This window comes from Rhinatrema bivittatum, chromosome 1 (assembly GCF_901001135.1).
Source record: "Rhinatrema bivittatum chromosome 1, aRhiBiv1.1, whole genome shotgun sequence".
Lineage (NCBI taxonomy): Eukaryota > Metazoa > Chordata > Amphibia > Gymnophiona > Rhinatrematidae > Rhinatrema > Rhinatrema bivittatum.
This window is the reverse complement of record NC_042615.1, coordinates 502,104,595-502,119,470: the sequence shown is the minus strand read 5'-3', so window position 1 is coordinate 502,119,470 and position 14,876 is coordinate 502,104,595. Positions and strand designations below refer to the sequence as shown.

At 49.3% G+C, this 14,876-nt stretch overlaps 1 protein-coding gene across 1 annotated transcript in view; it reads left to right on the top strand.

Moving 5' to 3' along the window:
• EMD (emerin) overlaps positions 1–14,876 on the top strand; it is an 85,744-nt gene that overhangs the window by 25,075 nt on the left and 45,793 nt on the right. Inside the window, exon 2 of the mRNA XM_029609969.1 lies at positions 9,524–9,655. Within this exon, the coding sequence (XP_029465829.1) occupies positions 9,574–9,655 (82 nt within the window). The 5' untranslated portion in view covers positions 9,524–9,573. The remainder of the gene's footprint in view (positions 1–9,523; positions 9,656–14,876) is intronic.

Below are 14,876 nucleotides of genomic sequence, written 5' to 3'. Positions count from 1 at the left end.
ACATAGCTGCTCGAGCAGCTATGTGTAGCAGTTTTATGTTGAGGACTAGTCTTTGCTGGGTTCATCAGTTGCAGATGGACAGGTCTATGTCTGCTACTGAGTCCATACAAGCTGAGTGGCTGGAAGCTGTAGTAGCCTATAGTGCAGATGCGCTTTATGACCTTCTCCGAACTTCTTCCAGAGCCATGGTGGCAGCAGTTTCCGCTCGGAGAGTCCTCTGCCTGAGGAACTGGTCGTCAGACATTTCCTCCAAAGCGCAGCTGGGTTCTCTGCCTTTGAAAGGAAGGTTGATTTTTGGAAAAGACTTGCAGGAGTTGATCAAGTCATTTTGAGAGAATAAGGTTCATAAGTTGCCGGAGGACAAACTTAAGGCAAGAAACACCTTTCTCCCTCATTCTCGTTTCCAAGAAAATCTGAAGTTCAGGGCGTCCAGATCATCGGGGTCCTCCTCGAGACAAAACTCCGGCAGGCAGCAGTAAAACTGCTACCACCACAACCGGCAGGCAGCAGTAGAACTGGTGGTGGCAGTAGAACTGCCACCACCCCACGAAGAGTGGACCAAAATCACATCAGACCAGTGAGTCTTAAGTATATTAAAACACGGTTATGATTTAGAACTTGCTCGGCCTCTAAGGAATTGGTTTTGGTCTCCCTGTGTTCTTACGAGCAGAAGAGGTTGGCAGTGCAGGATGCTGTCTGCCACATCAGCGAGTTGGGAGCCATTGTGCCGGTGCTCCTGGAAGAGTGGGGGATAGTTCGCTATTCCATTTATTTCATAGTGCCAAAAAAAGAAGGCACATTCCATCCCATCCTCGATTTTGAAGAAAGTGAACAAGGCTCTGAGAGGCCCTCGCTTCTGTATGGAGACCCTACATTCCATGATTGCTTCGGTGCACAAGGGAGAGTTCCTTGTGTCTCTGGATTTAACAGAAGCATACTTGCACATAGGAATCCAGCACGATTACCAGAAATATCTGAGGTTCTTGATTCTGGGGCAGCACTTTCAGTTTTGCACCCTGCCCTTCGGATTAGCGACAGCGACCAGAACCTTTACCAAGGTCATGATCATGGTGGTGGTAGTTCTACGGAGACAAGGGATCTTAGTTCACCCCTATCTGGACGACTGGATGATTCGAGCAAAATCAGCATCCCTGTGTCAAGCGGCTGTGGATTTGGTCCTTCAGCGCCTGAGATCGTTAGGGTGGATAGTCAATCATCTGGCGGAGCTACACCTGGAGAGGCTAACAGCTTCCTACATAGCAGGCACGGACAGTGTTCAGGCGGATTTTCTGAGCCGACATCAGTGGATCCTGGGGAGTGGGAATTGTCAGAGGAGGCATTTTGTCTTATTTGCCGCAGGTGGAACATTCCCCGTGTGGATCTGATGGCGACCTTTCACAATGCCAAGGCCCCGCGGTTCTTCAGCCGGCAGAGGGAAATGGGTGCAGAAGGGGTGGATGCCCTAGTTCTGCCTTGGCCGTCGGATGTTCTCCTTTATGTGTTCCTGCCCTGGCCATTAGTCGGCAAGATTTTATGTCACATAGAAACCCATCTGGGCGAAGTGATTCTCATGGCCCTAGAGTGGCCGAGGTGTCCATGGTCTGTGAATCTGGTCAGCCTAGCAGAGGATGCCCCCCTGCAGTTGGGTCATCTTCCAAATCTTCTGCATCAAGGCCCCATGTGTTTGGATCAGGCAGATAGCTTTTGTCTAGCAGCCTGGTTTTTGAGAGGGAACGTTTGAAGAATAAGGGTTATTTCACTACCCTATTGCAATCCAGGAAGATTTCCACTTCTCTGGCATATGTCAGGGTGTGGAGAGTTTTTGAGTCTTGGGGCTTGGGGCACTGGGTGCAGCCTACATGGGCCTCAGTAGAGGATGTGTTGGCCTTTTTTGCAGGAAGGTCTCATTAAAGGATTGTCAGTTAATTCCCTGAAGGTTCAGGTGGCGGCCTTAGGTTGTTTTCATGGTAAGATTCGGGGAGTTGCCTTGGCGGCACATCCAGACGTAGCGTGTTTCTTCAGGGAGCAAAGCATTTTCTCCCCTTGGTCTGGAATCCCTTTCCTTCCTGGAGCCGTAATGTAGTCTTGAGAGCTCTGTGTGTGCCCCCGTTTGAGCCTTTGAAGCAGGCGACTCTAAAGGATCTTACCTTGAAAGTGATTTTTCTGGTGGCTATATGTTCTGCTCGGTGGGTGTCGGAGCCTCAGGCCTTGTTGTGCAGGGAGCCCTTCTTAAGGATTACAGATACAGAAGTGTCCTTAAGGTCAGTTCCCTCCTTTCTGCCCAAGGTGGTATCCTCCTTTAATGTGGAGCTCCGATCCTTCCCAGATTTGAACTCCTCCGCACCTCAGTCTAAAGACTTACAGAGATTGGATGTTAGGCGGGCGCTGTTGCAATATTTGGAGATTATAAACTGTTTCCACCTGTCCCATCATCTGTTTGTGCTATGGTGTGGCCCCAGAAAGGGTCATAAGGCTTTTAGGGCCACTATTACTCGGTGGTTGAAGGAAGCTGTCAGTTATGCCTACATTACTCAAGGTCGTCCAGTTCTACTTGGGCTTCGGGCACATTCTACCCTTTCACCAGCGGCCTCCTGGGCCAAGTGTCAGCAAGTCTCGCCGCAAGAGATTTCTAGGGCGGCTACTTGTTACTCGTTGCACACCTTTGCCAGGCATTACTGTTTGAATGTCCACGTCCCAGAAACTATGGGGTTTGGAGAGAGTGTGCTTTGAGCGGGACTCTCGAGATCCCACCCCGGGTAGGGAAGCTTTGGTACATACCAGGAGTCTGGACTGATCTAGGTATGTATAGGGAAAGGAAAATTGGTTCTTACCTGCTGATTTTCATTCCTGTAGTACCACAGATCAGTCCAGAGTCCCGCCCAGTGGGGAATAGGGAGATTAGGAGAGTCCGCTTGATCCCTTTTCTGTATCTTCTTTTTTGGTATTTACTCTGATGAATAGCACAGGTTCTTGTTAGTTCTACTCAAGGTTTTGTTTGAGCTTTAAAGGTTCCTCTTCCCGCTGTTCCATTTGGGTGGGGGGCTAATTGCTTTTTTATACTTACCTGGCTTGTGTACAGTTCAATACTGTGGGATTGCAGGTGGCACCTCGTGTTAAGTAGCAATGTCAGTCATAACTTCTCGGTCTCCATCTGCTGGAGGGGAGGCAAAACCCAGGAGTCTGGACTGATCTGTGATACTACAGGAACGAAAATTAGCAGGTAAGAACCAATTTTCCTTTAATGTAGCTGGGTTTAAAAAAGGTTTGGACAAATTCCTGGAGGAGATGTCAGTAAATTGTTATTAACAAAGTAGACTTAAGAAATACTCACTACTTATCACTATGTGATAGCAGCATGGGATCTGTTTACTGTTTGGGATCTTTCCATGTACTTGTGACCTGGATTGCCCATTCCCTGTACGTACCCGGATCAGTCCAGACCATGGGTTATATCCCCATTCCAGCAGATGGAGACAGAAGGAAAACTTGTGAGGCGCTCGGAATTACCCATGAGCACCCTCTGCGTCCCATCAGTATTCTTCTGTCTCCAGCAGATGAAGGCTGTTTGAACCTGCAGTTCCCACTTAAATTTTCAAATCTTTAAGGAAAGTTGGCAGAATAATTTTTATTTCTTCCCTTTCCTCTCACAGTGCTTTTTTTCTTTGAATGGATCAAGTTTAAAAAAAAAAAAAGTTTAAGTTTTTTAGTCAGTCAGGAAACTGATAGGAGGCTCTTCAGCTTGCATGTGTTGCTGCCTTGAGAATTACCTTGTATTATTTCTAAGGTAGGTTTTGTTTTTTCTGTTAAGGTTTTTTCCTTCGTTCCTGGCCCTAGGGGTGTAAGCTGGTGGTCCAGCCGCTCCCCCTACCCTACGGCTGACTGACCTGAGAGGCGCCATTTCTCAGGGATCTGGGAGCTGAGAGGCGCCATTCCTCAGCCATAATTAAAAAAAAAAAAAAAAAATACAGAAAGTGAGCTGGGCCGTTGTGGTCATCCGCAGAGAAGTTTTTGGCTCCGTTTTAGTTGACGACTGCCAGGAGCGCTTTCGGGGGCAGTGTTTTGTCAGCGCCTCAGCTGTTTCCCTTCCCCCATGCCACGAGGGACGCAATGTGCCTTCTGCGGGGACCCTGGGACTCTGCTCTCCCGTAAGGGGATTTGTATCAAATGCCTCCCTGGTGGGGAGGGTTCCTCAAGGGCTGACAGCAGACCGAGCAGTCATTTTTCAGCCCGTCCTCCTTCGGGAGGGGGGTCAGCCCCATTCCCATCGAGCGTGGGAACGGCAGCCATTTTGAATTTAGATGCGTCTGTGTCAGCACATCCACAGAGCAGCCCTGATGCCGATTTTGTTCAGCCTCCGCCCGTTTTGACTTTCGTGGACCCCCAGGGGGACCCCTCAACTTCGGGGACAATTCCAGGACTCAGCTCTTTTGTTCCTTCAGATGGGGCCCATCCCCCACCAGCTTTTTAGGCTGATTTTATTTTATTAATGCATAATGCTTACCTGGCCCACATGTTTCAACAGGACAGTGTTCCTTCTGGGCCCTCTCCCCCTAAGGTAAGCAGATTGGAGGCTGCTTGGGACGTTTCAGGGACTCCCTCAGGTTCTACTCGGGCTCGAGTAGTTCCCATTCCCAACTTACCGGACCCGGCTCCGGTCGACCCGGATCCTGATCAGGATGGTGCTGGGACCTGGATGGAGTTTTGTCCAGCATGCACATGGAGGGGGATGATCCCAGAGACTTGCGGCTTTTTAAAAGGGGTGAGCTTGAACCATTTATTTCCCATGTACTTTCTGAGTTAGATATAAATGCGCCTCAGAACCCCTCAGGCTCTAATACAGGGGCGTCAAAAGGTGATCCTGTTTTAGCGGGACTGTGTCCTCCTGCAAAAACTTTTCCTTTTCATCCCATGCTGCTGCAGCTGCTCTCCAGGGAATGGGATTCTCCTGACTCGAGTCTCCGGGTAGGCCGAGCTATGGATAAGCTATATCCTCTCCCGGAGGAATTCTTAGAACTTCTTAAAGTCCCAAAAGTAGACGCTTCGGTGTCGGCGGTCACTAAGAGGACCACCATCCAGGTGACAGGGGGGACAGCTTTGTGCGACCTGCAGGATCGAAAACTGGAAGTATACCTCAAGTGGATCTTTGAGGTGTCAGCATTGGGTGTCAGAGCAGTGGTCTGCAGCTCTCTCATGCAAAGAGCAGGTCTGAGATGGGTATAGCAGTTGCTAGGTACCCAGGAGTTGTCCCCTGGAGAAGCGCAGCAAGCAGAACGCCTGGAGGCGGTGATTGCTTATTCGGCGGATGCACTTTATGATCTCTTAAGGGTCCTGGCCAGGTCGATGGTGTCGGCAGTCTCGGCCAGACCAGTTGGCTCCGCAACTGGTCAGCAGACTCTTCTTCCAAGGCGCAGCTGGACTCTCTCCCCTTTAAGGGTAAATTGTTGTTTGGAGAAGATTTGGAACAGATTATCAAATCTCTTGGGGAGAATAAAGTACACAAGCTTCCAGAAGATCGTTCGAGGAATTTTCGGACATTCAATTCTTCTAGGGCCCGTTTCAGAGGACAATGGCGTTTTTCACAGTCAAGACCTGTTTCTCAATGTCCTCCCTCTACCAGGTCTCAATCTTGGTCTCATTCCTTTCGTGGCCACAGATCCCCTCGAGGGGGCTTGCCACAAGGATCCGCTTCCAAGTCAACCCAATGAAGGGTCGCTGGCCCACTCCTTGCAGCCCAGAGTTGGGGGACGACTCTCCCTGTTTTACAAGGAGTGGGTCAAAATCACGTCGGATCAGTGGATCCTGGATATTCTAAAGCACGGTTACGTTTTAGAGTTTGCTCGATCTTTAAGGGACAGATTCCTGTTCTCCCCCTGCGGACAATTGTGGAAATAGCTAATAGTGCGTCAGATGCTCAACAGGCTACTCGACCTTGGAGCCATTCTCCCAGTGCCGCTGAAGGAGCAAGGCGAAGGCCACTATTCCGTCTACTTTGTGGTTCCCAAAAAGGACAATGCCTTCAGACCCATAGTGGATCTCAAGACAGTAAATCGGGCCCTAAAGGTTCTGCTTTTTTCGGATGGAAACTATACGTTCAGTGATAGTGGCGGGCCACAGCGGGAAATTCCTGGCGTCGTTAGACCTCACTGAGGCTTATCTCCATATTCCCATCCACAAGGCTCATCAGAGGTTTCTCCGATTTCAAGATTCTGGGTCAGCATTACCAATTTCAGGCCCTGCCCTTCGGTCTGGCAACCGCTCCCCGCACCTTCACCAAGGTAATGGTAGTGGTGGCAGCGGCTCTACGGAAGGAGGTGTTCTAGTTCATCCCTACCTGGACGACTGGCTCATTCGGGCCAAGTCCCGGGATCTTTGCAAACAGTCGGTCGACAAAGTGTTGCATCTCCTGAACTCTCTCGGATGGGTGGTCAATTTTGCCAAGAGCAGTCTTACGACATCGCAAACACTGAATTTCTTGGGAGCTCTTTTCAACACCAGTGTGGGCAAGGTTTTCTTGCATCAAGATCGGGTGTTCAATCTCATTTCACAGATTCAACGTTTCCAGAGCATGACACTTCCCACGATGTGGGATTATCTTCAAGTACTGGGTTCCATGGCCTCCACCATAGATTTGGTACCCTAGGCTTTTGCGCATATGCGACCTTTGCAGAGGGCATTGCTCTCTCGCTGGAAGCCGGTGTCTCAGGAATTACAAGCTCCCTTACCACTTTCAGATCCGGTCAGGAACAGCCTGGGCTGGTGGCTCAGTCTGGATCATTTGCTCAGCGGTGTGGACTTGGAAGTCCCCCAATGGGTGGTTGTCCCTACGGATGCCAGTCTCTCCGGCTGGGGGGCAGTGTGTCAAACTCAGGCGGCACAGGGCCACTGATCATCGGTGCAGGCGAAATGGCCAATCAATCGCCTAGAGACTCGAGCAGTCCGTCTCGCCCTGAAACGATTTCTCCCTTTGATGCGTGGCATGTCTGTGCGGATCCTCTCAGACAATGCTATCGTGGTGGCATACATCAATCGGCAAGGGAGAACGAAGAGTTAGACATGTCTCTCAGGAAACAGACAAGCTCAGTCTGGCGGCTTCTCACATAGCAGGAGTAGATAATGTTCAAGCGGATTTCTTAAGCCAGCAGATGTTGGATCCCGGAGAGTGGGAGCTATCCGAAGAAGCAATATCACTTCTGATAGGGAGGTAGGGGTCCTCCCACCTTGACTTGATGACCACTCTAAGGAATGTGAAGGTGCCCTGCTTTTTCAGTCGCAGACGGGAACACGAGGCGGAAGAGGTAGATGCTCTGGTACTGCCCTGGCCTCACGGCGTTCTGCTTTACGTGTTTCCCCCATGGCCTCTGGTGGGGAAGGTTCTATGGAGAATAGAAGTTCACTGCGGAGCAGTAATTCTGGTGGCGCCAGAGTGGCCAAGAAGGCCGTGGTTTGCAGATCTGGTGAATCTAGCAGTGGACGGTCCAATTCGTCTGGGACATCTTCCTCGACTCCTTCGTCAGGGTCCCGTATTTTTCGACCAGGCAGATCGCTTCTGACTTGCGGCCTGACTTTTGAGATGAGAAGGCTGAGAAAAAGAGGCTATCCAGAGGAAGTCATTTCCATGCTTTTGCAGGCCAGGAAGACTTCCACCTCCATTTCTTATGTACGAATATGGAAGGTTTTTGATTCCTGGTGTGTCTCCGGGGGAATTGCTCCTCGTCGTGCATCTGTGGCTCAGATTCTCTCTTTCCTGCAGAGCGGGCTTGGCAAAGGTTTGGCTTACAATTCTCTTCGGGTTCAGGTAGCGGCCCTTGGTTCGCTCATTGGGCGTTTGAATGGAACACCTCTAGCATCACATCCGGACATTGTCCGCTTTTTGAAAGGTGTCAAACACCTGAGACCTCCGGTCCGTGCCCTGTGTCCTTCATGGAATTTGAATTTGGTACTATGGGCTTTGGGTGGTCCACCTTTTGAGCCGCTGAAGCATTATACGCTCAAGGATTTAACTCTGAAGACTGTGTTTCTCATGTCCATTTCTTCAGCTCGCAGAATATCGGAACTGCAAGCTTTGTCTTGTAGGGAATCCTATCTGCGCTTCACGGATTCGGGTGTAACCCTGACCACAGTGCCATCTTTCCTCCTGAAGGTGGTATCCTCTTTTCACCTCAATCAGTGGGTGGAGCTTCCAGCCTTTCAAGAGGAGGACTCCAGGGAACTGTGGCAGCTCGATGTTAATCGAGCGCTTCTTCGTTAACTGGAGGTCACTAACAATTTCCATCTTTCAGACCATCTGTTTGTTCTCTGGAGTGGCCCCAAGAAAGGTCAACAGGCCTCTAAGACTACTATTGCTCGCTGGTTAAAGGAAGCCATTGTTGCCGCGTATATCGGATCAGGTAAGCCCCCTCCGGATGGTATTAAAGCGCATTCTCTCCATTCTCAGGCGACTTCTTGGGTGGAAGGTCAGTCGGTATCTCCTCAAGAAATTTGCAGAGCGGCTACATGGAAGTCACTACATACCTTTGCGTGTCATTATCGTCTTAATCTAAGACCTCCAGGGTTGGGTTCGTTTGGCGACCAGGTCATTCGAGCAGTGCTATCGAGGGCCCACCCTATGTAGGGAAGCTTTGGTACATCCCATGGTCTGGACTGATCCGGGTACGTACAGGGAAAAGAAAATTATTCCTTACCTGCTAATTTTCGTTCCTGTAGTACCACGAATCAGTCCAAACGCCCACCCACACTTTTTGATAGCACTTTTCTGTCCAATATCTTGTTTTTCCTCAGCACAGTTAGCCTGTTCTTTGGTGGTATATTGAGGTTGCAAGATTTTTCTCAAAGGCTTCGAGATTTTGCATTTGCAAGTTTTTGGGCTACAGACACTATATGCCTTAACAGCAACCTGTATATAGTTCCCTATTTGGTTGGGAGTTTTTTGCTTGATCCATTCATCAGTTAGTTCTGAGTTTTTTGTTCTGCTTTGATATTCTTAATACTGATGGGACGCAGAGGGTGCTCATGGGTAATTCCAAGCCCCTCACAAGTTTTCCTTCTGTCTCCATCTGCTGGAATGGGAATATAACCCATGATCTGGACTGATCCGTGATACTACAGGAACGAAAATTAGCAGGTAAGGAATAATTTTCTTTTGTTGGAACCAGGATACTGGGCTTGATGGAACCTTGGTCTGACTCAGTATGGTAAGTTCTTAAGTTCTTATTAAAACCACCAGGAATCAGTTCCCCTGTCCAATATTCTACAAAGGTTATCTGTCAGAATTATTTCAGTCCCATGACCATTCAGCCTTTAGTTTACACCTTATTAGACAGCCTGCACTAATGCACCTTAAAAACACGTTAGTAAATAAGGACCGTACCCTGGGATCAGGTCTACATGTGGCAACATGGAAGATTCTAGCTGGGCCCATTCCCTCACTTTATCTTCCAAGGCTTTTGGGGCATCTTTCATGCTGCAACGGTGCTGCCATAGCTACAGGCAAGTGACATTTAATCTTTTGTTCTCTTTGTTGCAGGTAAGGAGGCGACCTACTGCTCCCACACAAACTGGGGAAGAGAGATAAGGATGGAGAAATACAAGGGCATGACAGATGAACAATTGATCGCCAGCTTGAAGAAGTACAACATTCCCCATGGACCCATTTTGAGTACGTCAGCTGCCAAACTGTCTCATAGCCTGCAATTAGCATATACTGATCCTCTTAGCTCCGGATCAGCAGGGGAAAGCTGAGCCAGTCCTGGTTTTACCTCCATTGTATCTCTGAGATTGTAGTTTAAAGAAGAACAGGCAGGAACATCCCAATACAAGTGCTGGGTATTGCCATGCAGAAGATCCCTAGTTTGCCCCCTGTTGGGTCTTCTGTTCCTTGCGTTGGCTGGGGCTGGGAATGTTGCGGGGACAGTGTTCACGGCACCTGGAGTGAAAGGAGTTGTGGTCATAGCTTAAGGGTGCCATCTAGTGTCCGGATTCGAGGCTCGTGATTGCAGGGAAGGAAGTGCTGCATACATGTGGTAGCACTATATAAACAATAAAATAATAATGATCCCTGGGGCATGGGTCCTGGCCCGTCATGGCAATGACCAGACTAGGTGTGTGGGGGGTGGAGAGAGAGATATAAAAGGGGGCGAGGGGAATCCCTTGGTAATTGTGAATGGTGGCTCATGACACTAGATCCTAGCTCTGATTCCAGTGGAAGAGGAATTACTGAGGAGCAGGCAGAAACTATGGGATCCAAAAAATAAAGGAGAACGGCATTATTAATTTCCATAAATGTAACAGGGTAAAAGTGGGACTGGCACAGTCTTTCTCTGGTGATCTGGAAAACACCAACCAAGTTATAGTCCAATGGTTAAAGGAAATAAATCAATACAATATTGAAAACTCCCTCCCCTATATTTTTACCTCATGCGTTGATCATAATTAGATATTATCACATCTCATCTCTTCACGGCTCACCCTTGTATTATCAGTACCACACAATTTTATTTTTTTTTTTAGAAGGTTTTTCATTTATGCCATAAAAACATTGTCCAATTCAAATCTCTCCAATTTTACATTGTAGTTTGGGACACTGACCTGTACAGTTTTTTATTTTACTGACACAATTACTGGTGTTGTGCTTGTATAATAAAGATTCCCTGTATGTACCCGGATCAGTCCAGACTCCTGGGTTTTGCCCCCCTCTAGCAGATGGAGACAGAGCAGTTTTCAAAACAAACTCCGCCTATCTATAGGATGGTGCCACCTACAGTCCAGCAGTATTCCTCTGTCTTCAGCAGATGGTGGAGGTGCAAAACCTACAGTCTGGGCTGTGGGCTTAGTTGGTTTCTTGTGGTTAGTTAGATTAGGGGAGTTTTTTTGTCTTTTCTTTCTGGCTTAATTCAGTTTTAATTAAAAAAAAATAAATTAGGAGCTTGTGGCAGCATAGTGGTTGTTAGCCTCCCAAGGAGTTGGGAGGTTCTGAGAGAACCATCCCCCACTGGTCTGAGGCAGCTGCTTCACAGGGTCGAGGGCCCTCCTTCACCTACTTAGCAGCTTGGGTGCGACACTGGGGAGCCCGGTTCACTCCACCCTATGGAATCAGCACCTTGGACCACTGCCGGGCAAGTTTTTTAGCTTTAAAAAAAAAAGTTTTGATTTTTCCTCAGTCGCGCTGACTCTCTCTCTCTCACACTCCCTGTCTTAGCGCGGCATTATTTGTTTATTCACGGATTTCATTTAGTTTAACGTTATTTAACTTAGTTTCTCCTTGGTGTGTTAATTTTTTTCTCTCACGTCCCGATGCCGCGTTCATCAGGAGGGCCTTTGCTCAGCTTGCATCCCAGGGGGGAAGAGATCGTCGGGAGCCGTAAAAATTGTTAATTCAGCGAAAACTAAGTCTGCCCGAGTCCTGGTGGGGACGGCTGCTGTAAGTCAGGCTGAGGCCATTCCATTCCCGCTCAGCGTGGGAACGGACGCCATTTTACAATCATTTAGAGATGCGACTGCTGCAGCGCTGGGGGAGGGGGTTTTACCACCTCCCCTTTCTCCTCAGCACAGGGAACCTTTGCTACCTGATTCCCCTGCAACGGAGGATAGCCCTGAGGGGGCCTCTGACTCCTCCTCTTCCTCTTTCTCCTCACAATTTGTATTATTGCTCCATAAGGCTTACAAGGAGAGAAAGTTAGGAAAGCATCAGTCTGCTAAGAAATTCGCTTCTCCGGGTTCTATGCCCACTGCTAAGAAGCGGTCCAGGTCCAAGGGGGGTGCGGCGCCCTCTCAGCCTAAGCGTCTCCATCGGACAGGGGTCCCTCAGCCTGATACGGATACTTCTGGACAGGATACTGATCCAGAGGACCCTGATTTCCAGCCCAAGCCCCCACAAGGAGTGTATGTGGACCCTGATTTACAGTCCCAAGGCACTTTGAGAGGCGCACATATTGCGGAAGGGGATGACCCTAAGGTGGTTCGCCTTTTTAGGAAAGAAGAGTTGGGTCCTCTTATTCCTTCTATTTTGGCTGAGCTGGACATTGAAGGTCCCCCAGTGGAATCCAGACTGGGAGCTATGGATCCAGTATTGCTGGGGCTGAGAGGCCCTGCTTCTTCTTTTCCTTTTCATTTCTTGGCTACTGATTTGCTTTTCCGAGAATGGGATACCGGACCTGGGCTTGAAGGTGAGTAAGGCCATGGATAAGCTATATCCTCTGCCAGAGGATGCTTTAGAGCTGCTGCGAGTGCCCAAGGTAGATGCGGCAGTGTCCGCAGTTACCAAAAAGACCACGATTCCTGTTACAGGGGCTACAGCACTCAAGGACCTGCAAGACAGAAAGTTGAAGGTACAGCTTAAAAGGATATTTGAGGTTTCAGCACTGGGAGTGTGAGCAATTTTGCCTTGCGAGCGGGTCTTCGCTGGGTTCAGCAGTTACAGGCCAATGCCGGTTTGTCGGTGGAGGAGGCGGCCCAAGCAGGCCGTCTGGAAGCTTCAGTGGCCTATAGTGCGGATGCACTACATGACCTGTTGCGAACATCGACCAGATCCATGGTTTCGGCAGTCTCTGCTCGTAGACTCCTCTGGTTGAGAAACTGGTCGGCGGACGTTTCCTCCAAGTCTCAGCTGGGATCCTTGCCTTTCAAGGGCAAATTACTTTTGGGTAAGGACCTGGAGGATATGATTCATTCTCTGGGAGAGAATAAGGTTCATCGGTTACTGGAGGATAGACCGAAGTCCAGAGGCTCCTTTTCGTCCCGGGCCAGATTCTGAGGAAATAGAAGATTTCGACCATCTAGAACGCCCACCTCTTCTTTTCGGCAGGCCCCAAACAGGCAACAGTCATGGTCCCAGTCCTTTCATGGCCGCCGATTTGGCAGACCTGGTACCTCTCAGTCTGCTTCGGGAGCCAAGTCCTCACAATGAAGGGCGCCAGTCCATTCCCCGGTGCTTGTGGTAGGGGGCAGACTGTCCCTATTCTTCGAGGAATGGGCCAAGGTAATGACGGACCAGTGGGTGCTTACCGTGATAAAACAAGGCTACGCTTTAGATTTTGCACGGCGCCCTCAGGACAGATTTCTCATCTCTCCCTGCGGTTACGACACCAAGCGTTGGGTGGTTCTGGACACCTTGCGCTGTCTTCTACAACTGGGGGCCATTGTCCCCGTCCCTCCGGAGGAAAAAAGGACAGGTCGCTGCTCCATTTACTTCGTGGTGCCAAAGAAAGAGGGATCCTTTCGACCCATTCTGGACCTAAAAAGCGTAAACAGATGGCTCCGAGTGCCACGTTTTTGTATGGAGACACTCCGTTCAGTCATTGCTTCGGTGTGACAGGGAGAGTTTCTGCCGTCCCTGGATCTCACGGAGGCATATCTTCATATAGGTATTTGTCCAGACCACCAGAGGTTTCTTCAGTTTTCTATACTGGGTTGGCATTTTCAGTTTCGAGCTCTGCCCTTTGGTCTTGCCACGGCACCCAGGACATTCACCAAGGTGTGATGGTGGTGGTGGCAGTTCATCTCCGCAGGGACGGACTTCTGATGCATCCCTACTTGGACGATTAGCTGACTCGAGCGAAATCGGAGTCGCTTGTCCGAGTAGCGATTCACATGGTGCTTCATCTCCTCCAGTCGCTGGGCTGGGTGGTCAATTTCACCAAGAGCCAGCTGGTTCCTACGCAGTCCTTGGAATATTTGGGTGCTCACTTCTACACTCAGCAGGGCAGAGTATTTCTTACCGCAGACCGCATCGCCAAATTGCAAGGCCAAGTCAGGGACTTCTTGCTCAAGCATCTTGGGTCGATGACTTCAACATTAGAACTGGTACCCTGGGCCTTTGCTTATATGAGGCCTTTACTTTCCCGATGGAACCCAATCTCCGAGCTTTTTCATCTACTTTTGCTGCTTACGGAGGTAACGCAGTCCAGTCTCGATTGGTGGTTGGTGACGGACAATTTAACCCAAGGAGTCCCCCTGGAGGTGCCTGACTGGAGAGTTGTCACTACGGATGCCAGCTTCTCTGGTTGGGGGGTGGTATGCTGGGGGAAATTGGTGCAAGGACTATGGTCTCCCATCAAAACGCTCTGGTCAATCAATCAGCTGGAAACCAGGGCGGTATGGTTAGCATTGCAAGCATTCTGTCCTCTCCTCCATAGCAAGTCGGTCAGAATTCTCTCAGACAATGCGACCACTGTGGCGTACATCAATTGGCAAGGAGGAACCAGAAGTCAACCAGTAGCGGGGGAAGCTCGTCAATTGAACAGCTGAGCAGAACAAAACTTAGTAAGCATAGCAGCGTCTCACATCGCCGGCATGGCAATGTGCAGGCAGATTTTCTCAGCCGTCACCGCCTAGGTCCCGGGGAATGGGCACTGGCGGAGGCCGCCCTTCAACTCATATGCAATACATGGGGCACGCCCAGCATGGACCTAATGGCAAGTTTTCGGAATGCCAAAGCACCGCAGTTCTACGCTCGTCGCAAAGAGACAGGAGCAGAAGGGGTAGATGCCCTAGTTCTTCCCTGGCCCATCGAGGTTCTACTATATGACTTCCCGCCTTGGCCATTGATCGACAAAGTACTTAGAAGATGTGGTAGACCTGATTGACAAACTGATGAGTAGTAAATCACCTGGACCAGATGATATATACCCCAGAGTTCTGAAGGAACTAAAAAATGAAATTTCAGACCTATTAGTAAAAATTTGTAACCTATCATTAAAATCATCCATTGTACCTGAAGACTGGAGGATAGCTAATGTAACCCCAATATTTAAAAAGGGCCCCAGGGGCGATCCGGGAAACTACAGACCAGTTAGCCTGACTTCAGTGCCAGGAAAAATAGTGGAAAGTGTTCTAAACATCAAAATCACAGAACATATAGAAAGACATGGTTTAATGGAACA